This window comes from Argentina silus (genome assembly GCF_951799395.1).
Source record: "Argentina silus genome assembly, chromosome: 22".
Lineage (NCBI taxonomy): Eukaryota > Metazoa > Chordata > Actinopteri > Argentiniformes > Argentinidae > Argentina > Argentina silus.
In genome coordinates, this window is record NC_139676.1 from 4,789,479 (window position 1) to 4,815,253 (window position 25,775).

The 25,775-nt window shown below is 46.0% G+C and overlaps 1 protein-coding gene across 1 annotated transcript; it reads left to right on the forward strand.

Annotated features, from left to right (window-relative positions):
- Positions 1–261: 261 nt before the first annotated feature.
- LOC310821426 (lysyl oxidase homolog 4-like) lies at positions 262–25,366 on the forward strand (the record flags this gene model as incomplete). Its single annotated transcript, XM_083693462.1, has 14 exons — positions 262–508; positions 1,054–1,625; positions 3,633–3,844; positions 9,847–9,885; positions 10,441–10,654; positions 11,022–11,202; positions 14,166–14,320; positions 14,565–14,732; positions 16,921–17,083; positions 17,428–17,671; positions 18,806–18,921; positions 20,512–20,648; positions 23,748–23,859; positions 23,976–25,366. 14 exons carry the CDS (start codon positions 262–264, stop codon positions 24,044–24,046), a joined length of 2,631 nt encoding a protein of 876 aa, XP_083549588.1. The 3' UTR covers positions 24,047–25,366.
- Positions 25,367–25,775: the final 409 nt, after the last annotated feature.

A 25,775-nucleotide genomic window follows, 5' to 3' on the forward strand; every position in this document is an offset into this window, starting at 1 on the left:
CCTCCTTTCCCCCACTTTTCTCACTTTTTTCTCACATTGCACCCCCTCTCTTTTCTGCCCCTCCCTCTGACTCAACTCCCTCTCTCTCCATAAATTGATTTAACATGATAACAATTAAGTAAGTAAGTAAAACAAAGAAGTGTTTTTACAGTACAGAGCAACGTAGTGTTTAAAAAATGTTTTCATTCTCTATCACTTTTTATGACATTATCTCTTTATCTGTTTTATTCATTCTGTCGTACTATTCCAGATAGAGACAGCATGCTGGGGCTCCTCCTGTGCGTGAGTTCTCTGCTCCTCCTCCCGTCGGTGGGGGCTGTGGAGGTGCGTTTGGTGGGGGGGACCCGGGGCCCCAACGAGGGGCGCGTGGAGGTGTTCTACAACGGGGCCTGGGGGACGGTGTGTGATGACGAGGTGGACCTCAACCTGGCCAACGTGGTGTGTAGGGAGCTGGGCTTCACCCGCAGCCTCACCTGGGCTCACAGCGCCAAGTTTGGAGAGGGACAAGGTGGGTATTCATACTGTAGGAGCGGTGTGGGAACTTTGCATATATATGATATTTAATATGATATGTCAACTATAGGATTTGTTCAGTATATGCCATTTGTTGGATAAGCCATTTTTTGTTAAACTTGTACAGTATATGACATTTGGTTTTCAAAGGACCTACATTGGAATTCTTCATTTCAGCTCTTATACATTAGACTTATTGTCATATATTTTATTAGTATAGCACCTTCTCAGATCCAAAGAAGACTTGTACAAGATAAGAAAAACACAGCTAAGAAACAATATGGACAAATATCTAAAACATTGCCTCAAAGAATAGGAGGCAGTCGCTACGTACAATACTAACAATGAATCAGAGTGGCTAAGGGACGCCATATTTGTAGTTTTCTACACTTTTGCCGTGGTCAACAAGCCTCCATATAGGGTGAACTGTGTATTTTAGACTTCTGTTTGTTCAACACTCTATTCCTATGTTGCGTATGCTGTTGTGTGAGCTGTTGTGTCGCCTTGGTGATGAGGTGTCTCCATCTGTCCGCCCTCCAGGTCTGATCTGGTTGGACAATGTGCGTTGCCTGGGCACGGAGCTCTCCCTGGCTGACTGCCGCTCCAACGGCTGGGGCATCAACGACTGCACCCACGCTGAAGACCTGGGCGTCATCTGCAGCTCGGAGAGGAGGCCTGGCCACACCGCCAACCGCGTAAATGAACCCACCCCACCCCCACCAGCTCCAGAGGAGCAGCCCCCACCACCACCGGCCCCCGCCCACATCACCTCCCTCAGACAGAGGGGTCATGAGATCGCCCTCCGCCGCAACTCCTCCACCAGGCCGGGGGGTCAAGGGTCATCACCGCAGCGCCAAGGCCACGTAATCCACCTGCGCCGCCAAGGCCAAGAGGGAGGGGCGGCCAGAACGGGCCAGGAGACCTCCCCCGCCGTGCCCCAAGGACACCAGATCCCCTCTCTCCTGGGGAATGGTGCGGCCTACAGGCAGGGGCAGGAGGCGGGGCGGACCGGACCACAGGCGGTCAGGAGGGAGGCGGAGAGGCAGCCCAGCGGGAACCATGTGGAGCCTGAGCCAGAACTGACCCATATGGGGCAGGAGACATACGGCCAGGTAAGGAGATATGGGCTCTACTTGCTACACTGAAAGGGCCATAAGGGTGTTTGGACTTCAGAAACATTCATGGTTCTAAGTCTGTCTAAAACCGTCTGTAAAGGATTCAACTGAGAACCCTTTTCATTCGAAGAACCCTCAAAGAACTATTTCTTCCAAAAAGGGTTTTTCGAAGGAAAAGGTTTCTAGGTAGAACCCTACCCCTGCCAGGAACCCTCCTGCCCTCTCTTACCCATCCTCTCTTTTGCCCTTTATTGCCTTCATTGATCCTCTCTCTCTATCTTGAGCTCTTTCTTAGCCCCCATTTTATCTCTCCGTCTTGTTCTCTCTCTCTCCCTCGCAGACACACACACAAGTACATACCTTCACATAAACAAGAACATACACTCACCGGCCACTTTATTAGGTACACCTTGCTAGTACCGGGTTGGACCCCCTTTTGCCTTCAGAACTGCCTTAATTATTTGTGGCATAGATTCAACAAGGTGCTGGAAACATTCCTCAGAGATTTTGGTCCGTATTGACATGATAGCATCACGCAGTTGCTGCAGATTTGTCGGCTGCACATCCATGGTGTGAATCTCCCATTCCACCACATCCCAAAGGTGCTCTATTGGATTGAGATCTGGTGACTGTGGAGGCCATTGAACTACAGTGAACTCATTGTCATGTTCAAGAAACCAGTTGAGAGATGATGTGAGCTTTGTGACATGGCGCGTTATCCTGCTGGAAGTAGCCATCAGCAGATGGGTACACTGTGGTCATAAAGGGATGGACATGGTCAGCAACAATACTCAGGTAGGCTGTGGCATTTAACCAGTCTGGCCATTCTCCTCTGACCTCTGGCATCAACAAGGCATTTTCGCCCAGAGAACTGCCGCTCACTGGATATTTCTCTTTTTCAGACCATTCTCTGTAAACCCTAGAGATGGTTGTGCATGATAATCCCAGTATATCAGCAGTTTCTGAAATACTCAGACCAGCCCGCCTGGCACCAACAACCATGCCACGTTCAAAGTCACTTAAATCACCTTTCTTCCCCATTCTGATGCTCGGTTTGAACTTCAGCAGGTCGTCTTGACCATGTCTACATGCCTAAATGCATTGAGTTGCTGCCATGTGATTGGCTGATTAGATATTAGCGTTAAAGAGCAGTTGAATAAAGTGGCCAGTGAGTGTAAGTCCAAACACACACACACAGACACACACACGCATGCACACTGTCCCCATGTCAACACCCATACAGGATGCTCATTGGTGGAGCCCACAGCTCAATAGGCACGCGTAATTAGAGACAGACCTAAAACCAGCCTTCTCCGGATCCAATTCATAATCACGTTCGGGCCCCAACCACCAGTCGTTAAACAGACCCAGCTCTCCCCAAACATCCAGCTATTTCAAGCCCAGGAGCCTTGGGAGAGGACACAACAACCCATTTGTCACCCCTGCTAAACAACTTAGCATGTCATCTGGCTCAGTTCTGCACGCATGTTAACGTTTTATAATGTACACACACGCACAGTTCCATAACGCTTGAAACACACTGTGTTTTGTTTGTTTTGTTTGTTTCCTCCGGTCGTTCTTTGTTATTGAGGATAATTATGATGATAAAACATGATTAGAGGCCAATCTAATTGACTCCAATTGCTGTTTTCAGTCACTCTGGGTGTGTGAGTGTGAGCTGTCTTGAAAGAAAGCAAAGGCACTCATCTTTATTTCAACAACGGATAACAAAGTACTCATCCGCTAAGCTGATGGCACCAGCCTGATTGCTATGTTCACTGTTTCAGGTCACAGATCGCTCTGACCTTCCTCCTCATTGAAATCGTTTGAGCCTTGGGGTTGTGGCGCAAAGCGCTAATTTGTAGCCATTGGATCCACATTCAAACAATCAGTTATTTACAGCATGTAGCAACTGTTGTATATATTGTTTACAACTACACATAAAGCACAAAATACGCACTCAATTGTATTCACCGCTCTTCTTCTCCCCTTCTCACTTAGCAGACGACCAATAAGGTGAGTCTGGAGGAGGTGCGTCTGCGCCCTGTGCTGAACGCCGCCCGCAATGGGCTGCTTTCGGAGGGCGTGCTGGAAGTGAAGCATGCTGGGAGGTGGCGGCACGTGTGCGACCAGGGCTGGGACCTCAGCAGCAGTCGCGTGGTCTGTGGGATGCTGGGATACCCCAGCGCTGAAGCATACGACACCAATGCCTACAGGTGTGTGAGTGTGTGTGTGGGTATTTCTGTCTGGTCTGTTTTTCTATGTATGTGTTTGACTGCCTATGAAGAAACGTGTGTGTGTGTGTGTGTGTGTGTGTGTGTGTGTGTGTGTGTGTGTGTGTGTGTGTGTGTGTGTGTGTGTGTCTCACTCTTCGTATATATCTGCCTGTGTCTATCATTAGTGTAGCTGACACGAAGACACGGCACTTGAGGTTACATGGAAAAGTTCAGAAAGGGATGGATACGTGCGGTGTGGCTTACTTCCCCCGGGTTAAGGGGACCCATGCTTGGACTACCGTTCCATTTTCCTCTATAGCGGAGGTTAACCACAATAACTATCATTATTACCACCTCCACCGCAGTCATAGTGGTTCCAACTGTTCACTAGCATTAGGAAAACCTACAGTGTATGTGGCAGTATACATCCAGGACTACCAACTGCAGTACCTCATCATAGTCTTCTTAAATAGTCTTAAAGAGTATGTTATTAATGTCAGACTCAGACTCTGTAGGATTATCATGTGTGTTTGGATGGAGCCTCCCCTACAGCCCAGACTCATGTCCTCTAATCTCATGTAATTACTCACGCCCAGTGGAAATTGTGTATGGCAGCACTTCCGAATAAGACACAAGTTTCACACAAACACTCTCTCTCTCTCTCTCTTTCTGTCTTATACATTTGTAGACTTTCTTTCTGTCTTATATATTCAAAGACATTCTTTCTGTCTCTCTTTCTCTTGTTTGCTTTCTCTTTCTCTCTCTCTCTCTCTCTCTCTCTCTCTCTCTCTCAATGTATATCTTGTTATATTAGTAGTCTGTGGCTTGATTGGTACAAGTTGTGTTTGATCTCTGAGCGAGATCAAGGGAACTGGAAGACCTGAGGTGTGACCTAGATGTATGTTGTGATAACTACAAAAGTACACTTTCATATCTGACCCATAATTTCAATTTCCCAGTCATTCATGCATCAGTTTCCCTATTTCACTTCTTCTCATTGTTTTCCCCCTTAGAGCATTCCTCAGGTTTTACAGAATAACATGGCACCATGCTTCCTCATCGGTGCTAGAAGAGTTTTACAACACTTCCGTGTTCCCGGGAAGAATCTCTAACCCTGGTGGTGCCCCATGTCTGGGTGAACTCAGCCCATCTGTCTGACCTCTGCCGTAAATAACCTCTGAAAACCCACAGACACACAAACCCACAGACACACAAACCTTTAAAACCCCTACAAACTCACAGCCCTCCTCTGTCAGTTGGACCGGCCACAGTGGTCTTTTTATGGGCTGTGTGCAGGACGTCTCCCTTTGACCACTGGTGTAAAACTGTCTTTCAACGTGCCCAATAATTACAGCTAATGTCTGAGTCAGGGCTGCTGAATAAACTCAGCTGGTTGTCCTTAACTTCCCCTCTTAAGACACCGACCCACTGCGATATACATTGGACTAGGAATTCTATTTTCCTGCTTTGAATGTTTGTTGTGGTGTAGGGACTTTGGGAGGTGGTGTTTGAATCTTTGGTCAGAAATGGGAAAATATTGAATGTTTTTTCATTTCTTGACATGAAAACATCGCCACGTTTGCTTTTTTTCTGCAGTTAGGGGGGGTCACGGCAGTTTTATGCCGGTCTTCCTCCAAATCTTTCATTGGTAGCTAAATCGGTTCACGGAGAGTGTTGAGCCAATGTTGACAAAAGCTGAGGTGTTTAGAAGAACATTTCATCTCACAGGCAAAAGGTCTTTCATTCTCTCAGCCAGTTGGAAGGGCGGATGGCGGAGAGAGTTTTGTTTATTTTCAAATGGTGACTTCCACATAAACCACAGAGGAGATGAATGGAGGGAGGGAGAAGCACATCCATTTCTGTCCTAGCGTAAACAGAGGCAAAATGGAAATGTATTGTTCAGTGAAAAAAGTTACAGTCTCTTGCCATAGAGAAAGATCTTCAATGTTTTGTTTCTGTTAGGTTCAAGGGTTGAAGTTTATAGGTGGTATATGTAGAGGTGGTATATTCATCAGTGGCTATCCCTTGGTGTTTCGAAAGAGAGAAAAGCTTAGAAACGCTACTGTATGTTTGCAAAGTAACACGTATATACACTCACTGAACACTTTATTAGGAACACCTGTACACCTTCTCATGGTGGAGGTGGTGTAATGGTGTGGGAAATGTTTTCTTGGCACACTTTGGGCCCGTTAATACCAATCAATCATCGCATGAATGAACATCGCATGAACAGCCTATTTGAGTATTGTTGCTGACCATGTACATCCCTTCATGGCCACAATTTACCCATCTTCTAATGGCTACTTCCGGCATGATAATGCACCATGTCACAAAGTCGTCTCAAACTGGTTTCATGAACATGACAATGAGTTCAGTGTTCTTCAGTGGCCTTCCCAGTCACCGGATCTGAATCCAATAGAACACCTTTGGGATGTGATAGAACGGGAGATTCGCAGCTTGAAAGTGCACCTGAAAAATCTGCAGGAATTGCATGATGCAATCATGTCATCATGGACCAGAATCTCAAAGGAATGTTTCCAACATCTTGTGGAAAATGCCACGAAGAATTGAGGCTGTTTTGAGAGCAAAGGGAGGCCCTACCCAGTACTAGTATAGTGTTCCTAATAAAGTGTTCAGTGAGTGTATATTTATCCAACGTTTCAGTCAAATGACATTCTTCAGAGCATATCCCTCGGTGATGTCAGAGACTACCGTATTGTACGGTCCCGTTCAATGCAGTTTGGTCCGGTCCTTAGCCCTTGGCCTAACGTATTCTACATGTAAACAGTCACGTCTCCTCCGCCCTCAGCCCGCCCTTTCTCCGTGCCTCTCCCATAGTCCTCTATGTCACGTCTTTGGCGTTCCCCCTTGGACACTGCTGGAGATGCTATAATTATGGTTCCTGGCCAGGGCTGAGGAGGCCTGATGGCTTCCTTTAATACCCCTGCTGGACCTGCTCCACTCACTGTGTCAGCACAACCTCTCCTGACCATGTGGCCCTTTGTGTGAACAACTTATTTTCTGTCTTCTAATTGCTCCCATATATAGAACGGCATTCTCCTTTGCTTCGGAGACGATTAAAAAAGCCATGTTGAAGCCAGTCCAGAGCGCTGCGCCTCCAATTTCTTTGTACTTTCATCTCCCTCTCTTTCAGTTATTGCTCTGTGGTTAAAACGCACCCTTTTTTCTGTAACTTTTCCTACATTATATATCTGACCGATCTGGAACCATGCAATTATTTGCATGTAGAACTCTGAAGGAAAATTCCATAATTCAGCAGACAGTTGTGGTGTTACGAGCGGGATCCTCTCTCAGTGAAAGAAAAGGGTCCAGGTGGAGCTATATTTATGTAATCACAGGTTACCCCAGCCTGTCTGTCAGGGATCTGGACTCCTAAGTGTCAAGCGTAGGATGCTGCGGTTGCAGATGTTCTTGTGCTGCGTTAAGCGACTTTTGGCAACAAGCCAGAGCTCCTGGTAAATCTGGTAGTTCAGTAGCTGTGTCCCTGTGTTCTACCCTTCTCCCCAAGTGCATACTCTGCCCTCTCAAGGAATTAAAAGGAATGGACTGGTTGAAGAGATTTGGTGGGTTCACCCTCACGCATGCACTGTTCCAATGGGAATTGAGCACAGTTTTCAGCCCGGTGGGCTATTCACCATGAGAGGGGGCTCCTTAGCTTGTGAGTATGTGGTTGGCAGAAATGTTCTTTTTTCTCTGAAAACGAGTCCAGTTTACACTCCCTCAGTGTGTGTATTTAAATGAACTTGTAATTTAAATGAACTTGTAAAGTGGTGAAGCCGAGTTCACAGGGGAGGCGTTGTGACATCATCCAGTCTTGTTTCCCAGCACCCTGTTGGTGTTTTGGAGACAAGGCTTTGATTTTTAAAGAGCCTTCTTTTACTGAGACAAAAAACGCAGGGAAAGTTCATACTGTATGTGCATATTTCCATGTCTGGTCTTTGCAGCTACATGCTACTGTTGAACCACAGGGCAGACACTGCCAAGCAATTCAGGCAATTATATGGGCTGCCCTCCCTCCCCTGTGTTCTCTTAACCCCCCCCCCCCCCCTCCCCCCTTGTAGTCAGCCTCTGTCAATTGAATTCACCACAGAGTTGTGAAACATAATAGTGAGTGCACAGACACACAGACACACACACACACACACACACACACACACACACACACACACACACACACACACACACATGCCAACTCATAGAAACAGAAACACACACACACACACCAAAGAAATGAAAATAGACACATATAGACACAAGCACACACACACACACACACACTGAAACGACCAAATGCCAGAAGAAAAGAATGTTCTGCCTTTGATCTCTGCCTGTTGTGTTGTTCTGCGGTGATCTTTGAATGTTTAGTGTGTGTGTGTGTGTGTGTGTGTGTGTGTGTGTGTGTGTGTGTGTGTGTGTGTGCACGCGTTTCCGAACAAGACCAGGCTAAGACGGGCCACCCTGCAGTGCAACCAGGTCTCTCTTGAACAATAGATTTGATCTCAATGAGACCTGGATGAATAAAGGTGACATAAGACAGGTCCCATGGGCTACTGGGGAAGGAGTGTGCCCTGCTTTTACGATAGGCTGATGCCATGTCATGTGCCAGACCAACTGTTGTGTTTCAAATGTGGCTCATATTTGAGGGACCTGCAGTACCTGGCTGTGGTGAGGTGTTTGTAGAAGAAAACACAAGCCTAAGCATTAGCCTTGAGTGCTAAATCTCCAGGTCTCAGGAAATGCATGGTGCCAGTGTGGTTCACCGAACCATCTCTGTTACATATGTTCTTTGTGGTTCCCCTGTTCTTTCCTTTCACTCCAGTCCCCTTTCTATGGCTACAGGGTAACCTCGACGTTGTTGTGAACCAGTCAGGATGCGGTTTGTGAGATTTGCAGTGACACGTAGACCAGTTGGCTCCCTGGAGTAAAGTCTTGTTGCTAATGTACTCGATGCATATTTATAGTATTTTCCACATATGTTCCATGGCGAGACATCTAGACATACATTAAGACAGAAATATCCATGAAAGGAGGATTGAAAGAGAGAGGGTTATAGTGTGTGTGTTTGTGTGTGTGTTTGTGTGTGTGTTTGTGTGTGTGTGTGTGTGTGTGTGTGTGTGTGAGAGAGAGAGAGAGAGAGAGAGAGAGAGAGAGAGAGAGAGAGAGAGAGAGAGAGAGAGAGAGAGAGAGAGAGAGAGAGAGAGAGAGAGAAAGAGAGACGTTGACCTGGCTTCACAATAGGAACATTCAGATCCCTCTCTCTCTCTCTGGGGGAGTGTGGGCAACCACTGATGGTAACCACTGAACCACATGGTCTCTCCCCAGCCTGTTGTGTCTCTGTCGTATTTACAGCTCCAGTTTATTTACTCATGGTCCTAACATGGGGGAGACGGGTAGAGGGAGAGAAGGAGAGGGGGGGAGAGGAAGGGAGGGATAGGGAGATGGGCATAGGGAGAGGGGGGAGAGGGGGGGAGATGGGCATAGGGAGAAAAGGAGAGGGGGGGAGAGGAAGGGAGGGATAGGGAGATGGGTATAGGGAGAGAAGGAGAGGGGGGAGAGGGGGGGAGATGGGCATAGGGAGAAAAGGAGAGGGGGAGAGGGAGGAAGGGTAGAAGGGGGAGAGAGAGGGAGGGAAGAAGAGAGGGAGAGAGGAAGAGGGTATAGGGAGAGATGTAAAGGGGGTTGGGAGAGGGGTATAGGGAGGGAGGGATAAGGAGAGGAGGATAGGGAGTGAGGCATATAGATAAGGAGAGAGGGAGGGAGGGATAGGGAGAGAGGGAGGGAAAAACGAGGGAGGATATTATCTACAGTATGCCGGGAAGTCCTAGCTGTTTCCACTGTAAAGCTAAAGATAGGTGAACAGGAGGGGATAGCACTGTTGTATAATGTTCCTGTTCCATATGACCACGTAACCTGGGAGACAGAATGATTGGGATCTTCCCTCTGGATTGGAGGGCTGAATAACACCACGTTGTTTCTTCCAGAAAACTATGGGACGCCAAACTAGCAGATCCTTCTACAAGGTAAATTCACTTTCAATAGTCTTTCTCTTAGCATGTCGTTATACAGTATTCATGATCAATAAGATGGTGATGATGATGATGATGATGATGATGATGAATCATCATCCCTCTCCATCTTCCTTCTCCCCCTCATTCCCTTTTTTGCCTTGCCTCAACTCTGTACCTCCCCCCCTCTCTTCCCACTCTTCCTCCCCCTTTTCCATTCTCCCTACCTCTCTCTCCCTCTCCCTCATTTTCTCTCCCTATCCCCCCCTCCTCTTTTTCCATTCTCCATACCTCTCCCTCCCTTTCTCCCCCTATCCTCCCCTCCCTCTTTCCATTCTCCCTCCTCCCCCCCCCCCCTTCCCTCATCTTCCTTTTCTCCCTCATTCTCCTTTTTGCCTCGGCTCAACTCTGCACCCCCCCCCCCCCCACACACACACACACACACACCTCCCTTCCCCCTCTTTCTCCCTCTCCCTCCCTTTCTCTCCCTATCCTATCCTCCCCTCTCCCTCCCTACCTCTCTCTCCCTTTCTCTCCTTCTCCTCCCCCCTCCCCCCTCCCCCCTCCCAGACTGAGCGTCCTGGCCAGTAAGAAGGGCTACTGGGTAGAGAAGGTCCAGTGTCGGGGCGTGGAGACCTCTCTGTCCCAGTGCCAGGCCCAGCTCTCCATCCCCAGGAACGACATTCCCTGCATCCATGGTATGCACGCCGTGGTGCGCTGCGTCCCTGGCTCCCAGTTCACAAACCTCGCCTCCGGGAGACCCCCCGCCCCGCCCGCCATCCAGGTACATCCAAGTTTTTTTTAAAGGTTATTTTTTGGAGTGGGGTACACTCTCGTATTTTTCATTTTTATTGGATAGAGACAGTGTAGAAAGACAAGAAATTTAGGAGGAGAGGTTATTTGTCCATCCCATTGGTCATTTTGATGTCTCACGCTTAATCACCTTCTCTACTCCTCTCCTACTCCTTTCTCCTCTCCCCCCCTTCCTCCTCCTCCTCTCCTCCTACCCTCTCCCTTCCCCTTCCTCGCCCCCTCCCTATCTCTCTCTTTCACAAACCACCGCCTTCATCCTCCTCTCCTCCATACCCTCTCTCCTCCCTTCCTCTCCCCTTCTCCATCTCTCTCTCCCCTTCTCCCCTTTTCTCCCACAGCCCATAGTGCGTCTGAAGTCAAGCCCCAGGCTGGGCGAGGGCCGTGTGGAGGTGCTGAAGGAGGGGAAGTGGGGCTCGGTGTCTGACCACCTGTGGGACATCAACGCGGCCAGCGTGGCGTGCAGGGAGATGGGCTTCGGCTCGGCCCGGGAGGCCCTCAAGAGGGCCCACTTCGGGCAGGGTGAGTAAGGCGTTAAAGGGGAAGTTTACCCGAAATCCATTTTCATGTGTATTTATGGTCAATTCATAATGCTTACCGTCTTGAACTATCATTATTTCACGTGTAGCTGCATCACAGCTATCGAAAAAGCGAGGTCTGTGTTTACTTTCTAAAAAGGTCTCTTTTACTGTGTTAAAACATGTCAGACGAGAGTTTTTGCACTCTTACCCTGCTCTCCTATGCCAGTGATTCCCAGAGAGCAGCACATGCTAGTTCTAGCGCTGTTCAACAGAAGGACCTCACGTGGGAGGGAGAGAGGAATCTTGGGAGTTGTAGGAATTGACTCAAATGGGCAATTTGGAACATCAGGGCTGATCAGGGCATTCAAAGCAAGATATCTTGACTCAGAGATCATTTTAAAATAAAAAGAAATTCGAATGTGTCTAGTGAAATGTGTCTAGTATAGTGAAAACAACAAATCTACTGGATTACAGGGTAAAATTCTGCTTTAACATACACACATGTACGTATACGTTTTAGGCGTGGGTCAAATTCAAAGACTTGACATAACCTTGATGTTGTTTTGTGGCTTGCCTGGTACAATGAAACCAACGGAATCATCTAGAAAGTGCAAACTCAGGTATTTGACACATGTACTGTGTTTGAGGTCTGTAAAGTGTAGAGTAACCCTTTAAACCCCCAAACACACACACACACACACACACACACACACACACACACACACACACACACGAAGATGAGTTTGTAGTACCCCTTAATTAATGGTAGATATGAGGAATTAACGTATTTGATCCAACTGACTCTCTTTGCTGTATCAATGGCTCTAAGCTCCTAGTAAAATTCCTCTTTCAGTCAGAGTCTGAAAATGACCAAATATTGGGGTTGACATGAAGCAGCTTCTTGGCAATCTTGTGACTTTTGGTCAGTTCAAATCCCCATTCCCTAGTCGACTTCCTCTAGACTCTGGGACCATGCAAAGGAAGCATGTATTCTCATGGAAGTTGTGCATGCAACACTCAGTGATGCTTTCATGGGAATTGATTCTCTCCCATTGTTGATATTGTCACTACTGAGAACTTTTAGGGTTCAGCTGCCTCTGTAGCGGAGGTGATTTGGAATCATGCTCTTGTGATATGATAGCCCTGCCTGCAACTTCCAAATCCAGATACAGCCCTTGGTAGCCACGAGGATGTCCTCTTGGTTCATGATTTACGTCTGTGGTATCCATGCGAAAAGATCCTGCCTGTTCCATCTCTGGTACTGATTTAAGGCCAGTGTAGTTGAAGATGAGGTTAGGTTTGGGGAGAGAAAGCTGATTCTATGTCTGTGTCTAAGGGGTTACTTCTGCCAGCAGCTCTGGAGAGCAGTTTAAGTCACTCTTCTACAGACTAAACAATTTGACATTGATTAAATGTCTACTCCTAAACAGAAAAACACAGTTCTCCAAGGGCCATATAAAAAACAAACAAATAAACGGTCTGGAAATGTTTACGACAAGGCCTCTACTCTTCATTGAGCCTCTGATTATAGTGGAACTCTGCCCATGACAGTTTATGTGTAAAATAAGCTCCCATGTCCAGCAGCCTAAACATTAATATGATATGATATCAAATTAGGCCACAGTGTTTAGATGTGTTCAAACGTGAGAGTGGCTTTGAACGTTTTTACATGCAATCATTGGCAAGCGCTCACATTCTTCGAAGTTGTGGTTATGAATGTTGGGGTCAGTTGGGGTCAGTTTCAATTAGCTCAAAGTAAGCAGAGAATTGAAACATTTATTTTGAGAATTGAAAATGGCCCATTGATTTTCCATGAGGATTTTTCCATTCATGAATCGAATTCGAATTCACTCTTTGCATCGATTAATTCAAATTCAAATTCCAACCCTGTGATGAACCACTGTCTTGTGTGAGTCACAACCGTGAGTTGGCGACAACAAAACATTTCTGTTTAAGTCTAAATAGATATTTTTTGTACTGTATTTTATTCAATATTAAGCCAGAGTCTGTCATTACATAAAGTGGGCCCCACTCTCACCCACCACCCACTCGTGTGTCCATACACCCACACTTTTATAACTGCCCTCATTTTTATAATTTCCCTCCATTTCCTCTCCCCCCTAATGGGTATGCACCATTCTCTTGGTGTCCCTTGTTTTTCCCAGTAAAAATAATGTTTTTAAATAAAATAACTGTCTAAATGAATGGTAACTATTAGTACTTAAATGGTACTTACTGTAGGGCATTGCAAAACGAGGTGCTATCATTATGTCTAAAGAAAAGATTGGGATAGATGTCAAGAGGGGGCTAATTATTTATATTTATATTTATAGCTCTTCAAGGCAGGCATTTTGCTCTCTTTTTGCTGCTGTAGCATGTACAGTATATCACCGGACAGGAGTCCCCAAAGACGGAGAGCAGAAGGCACCGGCACCACCCGACACGTCCTCAGTGGCTCGTCTTGATGACATCATTAGCTATTTGTGCCCAAATTACAGGGCCTGAGGCTGCTGCTGCCCTCACATGTACACACTCACACACTTTTTCCCAATTGGCGACATCTATTTTTGTCTATTCAATTTGGCGCTTCGATAAAGTGTGTATAATTTAGTAGGGGAGAACTGACTGTATCTAAGCCACATCAGAAGAGCTGGGCTGGGCTGGGGTTCTGATCCGTTTCTGTGGTTGATTTGTATCATAGTTGCAAGGAGCTAGCCATGGGCTAAGGAGAGCACACATATACAGACACACACACACACACACACACACACACACATACACACACACACACACACACACACACACACGCACATACGCATGCACACCTTCCATCTCACTCACTCCTTCTCTCTCTCCCCGCCTCTCTCTCTTTCTCCCCCACTCCCTCCCTCACTTTCTTTCTCTCTCTCTCTCTCTCTCTCTCTCTCTCTCTCTCTCTCTCTCTCTCTCTCTCTCCCTCTGTAGGTACTGGTCCTATCCATATGAACTCAGTGCAGTGTACAGGCAGAGAGAGGTCCATCATTCAGTGTGTGTTCCAGGAGGTCCCTCTCTACACCTGCAAACACAGCCAGGACGTAGGAGTACGCTGCAATGTACCCAACACAGGCCTACAGACAACGGTGAGACATACACACACGTACACGCATGCGCACACACACACACACACACACACACACACACACACACACACACACACACACACACACACACACACACACACACAACAAACTCACATATTAATGTATTTTTGGAAATCAGTCAATGTTGCATCCACTATCATGTGTACTCATACTATCTCTCTCACCATTCCCCCATTCCTCCTCCCTCCCTCCCTCCCTCCCTCCCTCTCTCCCTCTCTCTCAGGTGCGGTTAGCTGGGGGCAGGGAGCCAGGGGAGGGCCGTGTGGAGGTGCTGACGGAGGTCAGGGGGGTCCAGCGCTGGGGAGCCGTCTGCAGTGAGAACTGGGGAATCAACGAGGCCATGGTGGTCTGCAGACAGTTGGGCTTAGGCTTCGCATCCCGGGCCCACCAGGTTCGTGCCCTAACCCTGAGCCTCACCCTAACCCTAAACCTAACCCTAAACTACACACTAAGTTATAGATCTAACCCTGCCCCTGGCCCTAAACTACACACCTAACCCTAACCGTAAACTACACACCTATCCCTAATCCTGACCCTAAACTGCACACCTAACCCTGACCCTAAACTACACACTAAGCTATAGATCTTGATCCCATTTTCCTGCTCTTATTCCACACATACTGAAGGTAAAAGAGCCTAACCCTAACAGAAGGAAGGTGGAATTATTCAAAACTTGGAGTTTGGAATACTGGAGGTTGAAATGAAAAGCCACCGTTAAAAGTGCATCAACAAATGCCACATTCTCATGGACATCGCTGAGAATTTGTTTTGCGATATCCCCGAGAAGGTTTTATGAGAACAACTATGTTTGGTTAAAGGGTCAACCCGTTTGATTTCAGCCACTCTTTACCCCCTCAACCATTCACCTCTTCTTTCTCTCTCCACCTCTCTGTCTTCATCCCTTTCCCCCCCCGCCTTCTGTAATTGCCCAGCCCTCACCTGCTACCATCCCATCCGCCCCTCTCCCTCCATTCCTCTTCCCCCCGTTCCTCACCCCAGAAGAAATACTTGCCCAACGAATTGCCCTCATCACCCCCTTAAGTGTGAACGCTTCGGGCCAACTCCGCAACTTCGATTATATGGGAAATTACAGTTAAATGACGTGTTTTTTTCATATTGGGAGCTGCACAGAAAGTGAGAATTCCGCTCATGTCTGTATGTCTCTGAGGCAATTTGCATTGCAACACTGCATCATCTATCACAGTAGGGGTCACTGTCAACTGCTGTGTTAGGTAGGATCTCCCTCTTAGCATTTCGGTTCCTTCCTCTCTCTCTGTTTCTCCCCAGCTGTTTGTTTTTCTCGGCCGTGCTGTTTCCCATGCCCTGGGTAATTGCAGGCTTCTCTGAAGTCCACTTCCACAGAAACAAAAATAAAAGAGTGAGAGAGGGAAACTCGGAAGGCAAACAAAACTCAGGCCCGTCCTGCTTGGGCTGGACAAGATGAAGTGTGTGTGTGTGTGTGTGCGTGTGCGTGCATTGGTCTGTGTGTGTTTGTTTTTCGGTGGGATGGATTTGGGGTTAATGGGCCACTTTACTTTAAATCGGCTGTAAAGACAGAAAGAGAGAATGAATGGAAAAACATGATAATGTCCGTTTTAAATAACCATAATGCACTAACTGTTTTAAACTGTTTTAATGGTTATTATGGTAGTCAGTCATTGGCTGCCCCGTTGGTCTGGGCAAGCTTTTGGCTTGGAGATATTTTTGCTAAATCTGAAGCTTGACTTGGCCAGTCAATAACGTTTTTGGCCCTGAAAAACTCTCTAGTTGCTATGGCAGTATGCTTTGGGTCATTGTCTTACTGTATGATGAAGCGCCATTAACACCTCCTCCACCATGTTTTATAGATGAGGTGGTATGCTGTAAATCTTAGGCAGATCCTTTTTTCTCCAAACTTTCCTCTTGCAATCACTCTGGTACATGATAATATTCATCTTATCTGTCCACAAGACCTTTTTCCAGACCTCTGCAGGCTTTTTAGGTACTTTTTAGCAAACTGTAAGTGACCATCCTTTTTGAGGACAACTAGTGGTTTGCACCTTGCAGTGAAGCCTCTGTAGTTCAGCTGGTGACATATTCTGGATGGTAGTTTTTCTGTGGGACAGTTTTTCTTCATTATAGTGAGCATTCTGCGGTCATCCACTGTTGAAGTCTGCCTTGGCCTACCAGCCCGTTGGCGATTGCTGAGGTCACCAGTGCTTTAACCTCACAGTAATTGTTTGATTTCACGTCCAAAAATGCTTCACTGTCCCATTACTTACGCAGGGCACTGTATTTCTCATCAGTCTACCATAAGTATGTTCCCAAAAATATGAGGCTTTAATGCACAAAATAATTATATTTTGGGACCATACTTATGGTGGACTGATGCAAAACATACTTGAAAAAGAACTGAGTTTTAAAAAAAAATTAAAGTAGTCCTTTAATGGTTAAAATCAGGACTTGGGGTGGGTGAGCTGATCCTGGATCAGTGGCTAAGGTCAACTCTTACAAAGAGCACACTTTCATGATTTTGTGTGTGTGTGTGTGTGTGTGTGTGTGTGTGTGTGTGTGTGTGTGTGTTCCATTTCACTGCGCAGGAGACCTGGTACTGGCCTGGGACACCAGACGCAGGAGAGGTGATTCTGAGTGGAACCCACTGCACCGGGACAGAGATGTCTCTCCGACACTGTCGTAAGAACACACAGGTGTACTGCCCCAGAGGAGGGGAGGGCAAGGCCGCAGGAGTCACCTGCGTAGAGAGTGAGTGTTATGTGTGCATTCAAACACACACACCCACACACACACACACACACACACACACACACACACACACACACACACACACACACACACACACACACATTGCAGACACTTTTATCCAAAGTGACTTACACTTCAGTGAATGCATACATTGTTTGTATAAATGGTCCCAGCGGGAAACAAACCCAGAATCTTAGCGTTGCTAACGCCTTGCTCTGCCAACTGAGCCACACAGGACCAGAAGAAACATGTATCAACCTGTCTTTTTCAGTTATATTGCACCTGTGTGGGGAAAAAAGTCAACAAAACTAGATCTCTCACCTTTCACCTCTGACCCTCCCTAGCCGCTCCTGACCTGGCTTTGGACTCCCAGCTGGTGCAGGAGACTGCCTACCTGGAGGACCGCCCCCTCCACCTGCTGACTTGCGCCAACGAGGAGAATTGCCTGTCCTCCTCGGCCGCCCGTATGAACTGGCCCTACGGCCACCGGCGCCTACTCCGCTTCTCCTCCCGCATCTTGAACCTGGGCCGGGCCGACTTCCGGCCCAGAGCCACCAGAGAGTCCTGGACCTGGCACCAGTGTCACAGGTAAGCCTGGGTGGACGTGTGGTGATGGGTCCATGTCTGGGTCACACTAGTCGCAGATCAGCGCTTGTTGGTTGAGTTTCAGACCTGGTTCAAGTCAATAGGTATTGGAAGTGTGATGGATTTAGCTTCTTTTGTCTTTTTTTTGTGCACTTTTGGGACGATTCCATTGGTTCCATTGTACCAGGAATACTTAGCCAAGCACTGCTCAAGTATTTATTTTTGATAAAGTACAGTATCTGACATACATTCTCAAGTGGGATCATTTCTATGGATATGTGGACCGATGGCCATGTTGTGTTGGCGGACCAATTGAGATGCTCGATGCTCATCACATGATCTCTCAGACCGCTCTGCCTATCTCTGTGTTCTACTTATGCTAGAGCGGAAAACATAGCATTTTAGTTGGAGATAAGATTTTTCTGATTCATAAAAAAGTGAAACATTTTAATTGTAAGTCATTTACTTTTAGATCTTGCCGATTGTCTATTCAGCAAAACACCATTTGACCAATCTGTGTCAAAGGGTCATAATCGTGATCAGTCATAGTGGACGGTTTGTTTATTGCTGTGGTTGTGGTCCTGCGGTCGACAGAGAGAAACCTGCTCTCTCGGCCGCTGGACCAGGTTCCAACAGACAAACACAGAGTTACGCTTCCTTTCCTTTCTGGGAACAATTGTGATGTTCGGCACAATACACTTCTTTAATTGTCCAGTAATCTTCTCCTATTGTAGTCCATATCTATTTACAGCCTCTGTGACATACAGCACTTTCAGAAGATCTATGCCTTTCATATATCATATTAATGCAATGTATATTGTCAAGCTTTCCTTCAAAGTAATTTGAGCAAAGTTCACACAACAGCAAAACAAAAACAGTACAGTAACTCCCAGTGGCATGGCCATAGTGTTGTTTGTGCTTCAGTTTTCCAGCCTTGAGTAATTTTGAAGACCATTTTTCTTCCCCTCCTCTTCTTCCTCCCTCTCTTCCTCACGCTCTTCTCTTCATCTTCCTCATCCTCCTCCTCTTTTTCCTCCTCCTCACCCTCCTCTTTCTCTTCCCCCCTCTTCCACCTCTTCCTCTTCTTTTTCTGTCTCCTCCTCTTCCTCCTCCTCCTCCTCTTCCTCTTCCTCACAGACACTACCACAGTATCGAGGTGTTCACTCACTACGACCTCCTGACCCTGAATGGAACCAAGATCGCTGAAGGTCACAAAGCCAGCTTCTGTCTGGAGGACACCTACTGCCCCGATGGTACGCCCCACAGCCTGACATCCCCACCATAACTGTGCACATACAGAACAGCATGACTCTCACATCCCCACCATAACTGTACACATACAGAACACCCTGACTCCCACACCCTAACCCTGACCCTAACCCTAACCCTGACCCAAACCCTAACCCTAACCCTAACCCTAACCTTAACCCTAACCCTAACCCCGTCATAATGCACACATAGTGCTGTTGCCAATGGATATCTTGTGGTGCTTACCTCCAGGAATTCAACACATTTTGGTACTGTAACTACCTGGCACCAAATGGCGCATAGTTGTGTCAATGAAACTGAAAGAGACCATAATTACGTATAATTGCTATGCAATTATTAGGGTATTACAGTTTTACAATGTACTTTAAATAGCTGGTTTACAGGGCTGTTAGATGAATGAAGTGTTACCTCCTGGGGTAGGGCTGTTTATAGATAGCCAATTTATATTTGTGGGGAAAGTACTCTAGGTACACAGTATACAATAACCCAGAGAGAAGGCAAAACAAAACAATGTACAAAACAGTGTCTCTTTAAAGGTAGACTCTGTGATGTGCCGGCCCCACGAAATAGCAGGGCGTCTACCGGCAGAGACACCGTAGTTAGCGTAAAGCAAGACACGTCACTCAGAAGCCTTTTTGTCACACGACTATCGTGTTGCGCTGATGCACCAAAGAAATAGCTAGCGAGTGAAACGTCTTGCTTGGAAGAATCTGGAACATCTCTAAAGTCATCCAACTTCCTGCGGTGTTGTTATTTCTCAGACTCTACCTTTAGTTTATACTTTATTCCACCGGCCCCACATTACGACGAGCGATCGTCTTGTTTGTATAGCCATATTAAACGCCATCAGCTCGCAGATGGAGCACTCTGCACGTGTGTGGATGGCAGAACTGGTTAGAATGTAAACCTGGGGGGCGCTTGGTGGCGTAGCACACTAATGCACTTACCACGTAATCGCAAGGTTCCTGGCTCGATTCCGACCCTCGACCTATCTTGCATGTCATCCCTCCTCTCTCTCCCATCCTTCCTGTCAATAAAGCAGAAATGCCCTAAAAACCATATTAAAAAAAAAGAATGTAAACCTGGTGTTAGGATCCCCATTAGCTGTTGCTATAGCAGCAGCTACTCTTCCTGGGGTCCACACATAACATATGTGCAGGTAACCTTGAGGTTAGAGAGGCCAATCAGTAGGTCCCGACCTACCAGCAATTGGTAGGTCGCTGGTTCGATCACCATCCCAGGAGGGAGCCGGATGTGAGCTGGTGACTGGAGGGTGGCTGGCATCCTATGGTGCCTACACTGCTGTTGTGCCCTTGAGCAAGGCACTTAACCCCTAACTGCTCCAGGGCTGCCTGATGTGGGCCGACCCTGTCCTGAGAGACCTGAGCTTTGTTCTCCCTGAGAGTGTGCACGTGTGTCGTCTTGGGGGGGGGGGGGGGGGGTGCGAAAAAATAATTTCCCCTCGGGGATCAATAAAAGTATCTAAAATACAATACAGCTATAGACAAGAGTAACATTCAAATGATTGGGCGAGAACAACAGTGTCACCTAAAGTTGTGTTTCTATGGCGGCAGGTCTGCAGAAGCGCTACTCGTGCTACAATATGGGACAGCAGGGCATCTCGGTGGGCTGCTGGGATACGTACCGCCACGACATCGACTGCCAGTGGATCGACGTCACCGATGTCAGCCCCGGGGAGTACATCTTCCAGGTCAGAGGTCGTTTCTTTGAACAGCAGGTTAACAGGTTTCAGCAGGCGGTCACTAGCTTACCACGCTGCTAAACAGTGTGCATCCTATCATCTGTCATACATGTTTGTTCACTGTCTTTTTTCGAAATCTACCGCTTAGCAGCTGATAGTGAACTCATGGATTCATTTAACCACCGTTTAACATTATTTATAGATTAATTGACCTACTTATTGTAGTGACTTTGTAAATCTATTTTCTACATCAATGTCCATCCACAAAAGTGTTTTACATGGCTGCTAGCCAATCCTAATGAAACTTAATGACTTCCATTATCTCAATGGATAAACCACCTCTTACTTATTTTTGTTTAATACTCAAAAAAACATAAAAGCGAAAAGGAAAGCAAAAATAATGTAAGAAAAACAAATGCAAGTGTTTGTACGATTGGGGGAGCTCTCTGTTGGCACAGGTAACCTTGGTGACCAGGGAGTGATGAAACGTTCTGATACACACTGTAATTTCAGCTAAATCGGTCTTGGCCCAAGTCTGCATGCGCTTCACGTGTGTGTTGGTAGTTTGAGTTGTGTGTTTAGAAATAGAGGAGATTTAACCTGTATTTACGGAGAGTGTAGACCTGCTATTAGTACAGCAGTTCAGAGAAAGGACTGGTTTGATGGCAGTGGAGAAAGGCTTTGTCAGCATAGCACCACTGTGTGGGAGAATTACCGGCAACACTTCACCTAAACCACACAGGCACTGTATAAAGCACCATATAAGACCATATAAGGACGTGGTCCTCTGTGGCTCAGCTGGTAGAGCACGGAGCTAACAACACTTAGGTTGTGGGTTTGATTCCTGCTGGGACCATATATACTGAAATGTATGCACTCACTGCAATATAAGTTGCTTTGGATAAAAGCGTCAGCTAAATGGCATATATTATATATTATCATTACTCATGCGTGTTGGTTTAGAAAGAAATGACAACATACCATAATACGGTAATACATCCATATTATAAAAATGATCGAATAAAATAAATGTGTTCAACTGACGGACGATGGTTTACAATAGCTCAGGATTACTATATAAGTATATAAGACATTATAATGGAGTCGTGGATGCCTATAACAAGTGTTACTGTACAGTGGTTTATAAATGCACTTTAACTGTGTGCGTTAAGTAAAGTGATTTCCCCACCTGTAGAGATAGAAGGGTGCCACAGCAGCCTTACAAGGACTGAAAAGAACACGCAGTAGTCACAGGCTAAAGCCCTATCTCTGTATGGTATAGAATTCTTCTTTTTTGTCTATCTTTCTTTTTGTCACACCACAACGACAGTAGGAGGAGCCGTCTCTTCTCCTGGCTCGCCGTCAGACAGCTCCAAGCGTAGGGTTTTGGTCGTGAATTCTATTCTGTAATATTCCATACAGTACCGTTCTGTTTCGTACCGCTCTGTTTAATTTCAGAGGATCTGACGTGACCGCAAGGCTTACGGTATGGCATCACCCCCCTGGTCCTTCTCTCCCTCTTCTGTGTTCTATTTTAACCCCCTGTCCTAGAGGGAGACGCTGTGACTCTATGGTGACAACGCTTACCACATACCCACCGCAGGGGCCGACCAACACACACATACACACACACGCACTCACGCAAACGCACACACGGACACACATGCACACACAGGCACACACACACACACAGGCACACACACACACACACACACACACACACACACACACATCATTGCTCACTGGCGGTGGTGGAGATAAAGGATTTTCATTTAGACGGGAGTGGTCCATCACTCCCACAGGGGCCAGCTGCTCACACACACAGTCACGCTTCTGGGAATGTCATCACATCCATATCGTAAAGCCCAGATCAAACGCAGACACAGCTACTGTGTCATGCTGCAGCGTTTTGGTGTTGCCATGGAAACGTGCGTTCAACAGTAGTTAAGTTGACAATAAAGTGCATGTGTGTGAGTACTTTACGTCTCTCCCCCTGTGTGTGTGTGTGCGCCTGCGCTCGCGCATTTGCGTGTCTCTTTTATGCAACAGCAACAGGGCGTTTCTTTGAATCACTGCCAAAAACGTGGGGCGGCCATTTTTAGGAACATACTGTACATTTAAAGCCGTGAGTCACGACCACCTCAGTGATTGTCCCTGATTGCACAGTCATTTAGGAATCAGCAAGTCCACACCGCAGGCCTTTATACGGTGGCAGGAACCTTTCATTGCATATTATAGTAGGCTCTTAGCCTTTGTGTCCCGGATTATTGCGTGGAGGTTTTAAAGAGCATGTATTGTAACCAAGTTAATATACTCTTTTACACCGGCACAATAAAAACACTTGCTGAAAATATAGGCCTCCTTAAAATGCTGTGTGAAATATATGAAGCGCTCGATACAAATTAGGCAGAAAACGTTATCAAAAAAAATCATAATTCTGAATACTTTTACGGTTTAATTTTTTAATAAGTAGAATGGAAACAGAGAAAGTATGGGTAGAAAATGAAAGAGAGTGCCTTTATTAGACATGCGGTCAGTTTATCTTTCATGTGTGAGCAAGGAAAAGTCGTTGGTGTGTTTTTTATGTATGGGAGACAGAGAGGACGGAAAACAATGGCAACCAAGCATGACTTTTTCTTAATGATTGGCTGGTTGTTTTAACTTTAATGAAACGTGGTTGTCATCGGCTCTTAACCCTTTCTCTACTGGAATGACATGAATCAGGACGAGACATTGAGGTCATACAATTCATGAGTCTTTAGGAAGTAGTATCTATTCCGGGAGCCAAAGGGAACTCCTAGTAAATGGAACCGAATAATTCAGTTGGAACAGTTGACTCATATCAGTCCTGGGTCAAATATATGAAATATTTCTGGTGCTGTTAAATAAATGAACTCTGAAGCATATAATTCTGCATCCCAGCGTGTGATTCGCCTGGAATCAAAATATAATGTCAAATACTTGAGCTGTGCATGATTTAGTCGGCCTGGTGCATGTTACCCAATGCTATATTACAAACTCCTGAACCAAACACACCTCAGCTACTTTCAATGATTTGACGACTCTTGAATCTTGCTTTATCTCATTCTCGTCTCTCTGTCCCTGCAGGTGGAAGTTAACCCCTCGTTGGACATGGCAGAGTCGGACTTCCAAAACAATGTGGTGCGTTGTCGGTGCAAATACGACGGAGGACGGGTCTTTATGTTCGGCTGCCACGCAGGTGAGTGGGCGTGGTCAAGACAGAGGAACCTCCTTCACTCCATCCCTACTTTCTCAAAACATACAAACACTAACTATTCCAATTCCATCGTTCTTTTCTCTCTCTCTCTCTATCAGGTGATGCGTACAGTCCCGAAGTAGAGGACCTATTTGAGCACACCCGTCAGATCTCGAACAACTTCCTCTGAACCGGGGAACACTGATGTCTCAGGGCGGAACTTTCGAACCGAACCACACCTCGCCTCACCCAATCACGGAAGAGGAGCCAGAGGGACAGGGGCAGACGAGGGGCGCATCTCAATAGTCTAAAGATGCTGCCTCTCCTTCACTACCTTTTCCTCATCTGCACCGATGTGAAAGAGCTGGAATAAGAAAGTAAATAATTGGTACGCTGCCACCATATTGCTTTTTATCTATCTTAGTTTTTCAAATCAGTACAGACGAGGTGAGGAGAAGAGGAGAGAAGCCAACTTTAGACTATTGAGATTTGCCCGAGGTTTAAGACCAAGGGAGGGGGAAGAGGAGTCAATCAAAAAGAGAAGGTCACCTGATCATCAAGCAAGCATTGCACGACTACCACCAACAACCAAGTCTCAGAGAGAGAGAGAAGAGAGATAGCGACGTGATATTCTGAGACCCAGATCGTCGTGGTTTCCGGCATTCTCCCCATTTGGGATTGTTCCAAGCAATTGCAAGGTGTCAGACTATCGCCATGGCAACAGGATTTAGTTTACAGTAGAAATGCTTGTCTTGAAATTCTTATGTTCACACACACACACACACACACACACACACACACACACACGTTTGTTTTCACCCAATCAGAAATCAGCAATTATTATAAGTTATGAGGTAGATCACATTGAGGCACATGAGCATAATGCAATATTTATGTTTACAGGTACAAAAACATTATCCATTTTGTGCAGATATTCTCAATCTCAAATATCATAAACTGGGCTTAAAACATGGTACCTATTGAGAGGAAGACGTTTTAGGACAGTGTTCATTTGGGAAAAGCTAGCTCTGTAATGTTCTCTTTTGTGTTCTTAGCCATGATCTTACAGGATGGTAGTCAGTGATACGTTATCTTCTCACCTGTGTCCTTTCTCTTGCAAGGTATCCTCATTTCAGATCAACTCCTTTCAAAAGAATCATGCTTCTTTGTGCTTTCACCGATCTTTACAAATGCAGTATTTGCTGTAAAAACTGTGTTTTTAGTGTATGGAAATGAATAGTGTTTTTCATGGTGCTTATTTTTTGAATAAATATTGTAATGTATTGAAAATGTATTGTCATGTACAGTTTTATATTACCTCTCTGGAATATCCTCCTGTAGCGTTGTAATTTATACCATATTTTATGTACTTATGACTTGATACTTGTCCCTTTTTAGTTGTGTTTTGTATTGTTCATTTTATTACAATAAATCCTATCTGACATTCAGGCAGATATAAGTATTGCCCCTGCAATAACACTCGGCAATGGCCGAGAAAAATAAACCTCAGATTTCCAAACCACGTGACTATTTGCAACATGATTATTTGAGTGTATGTAGCATTTATCATTCAGAATAAATGATACTAAATCTAAATGATACTAAATGATACGAAAAAATGCTTAGCCCTGTAGACTCATTCTGTATATAGCCTTTATTACAACAAGTTGTAACATTTTATTACATGGTTACAAAGCCTTTGTGATGCTGTATAAGCATGAGCATTTTTTCCAAGTCAAATTTCATCAGTCTGAGTTTCAAGTCTTAGGAGTCATAAGAAAACCTCACTGGTTCACAGAGCGTTCCGGACATATGGGGATATGTACCCCATCTGCTCCTAGGTAGCCCAAACCAGTGTTTTATGGTTGTTTCCAACCTCAATTCAACCTCACTGCACTACACACACTGGAAACTCTTCT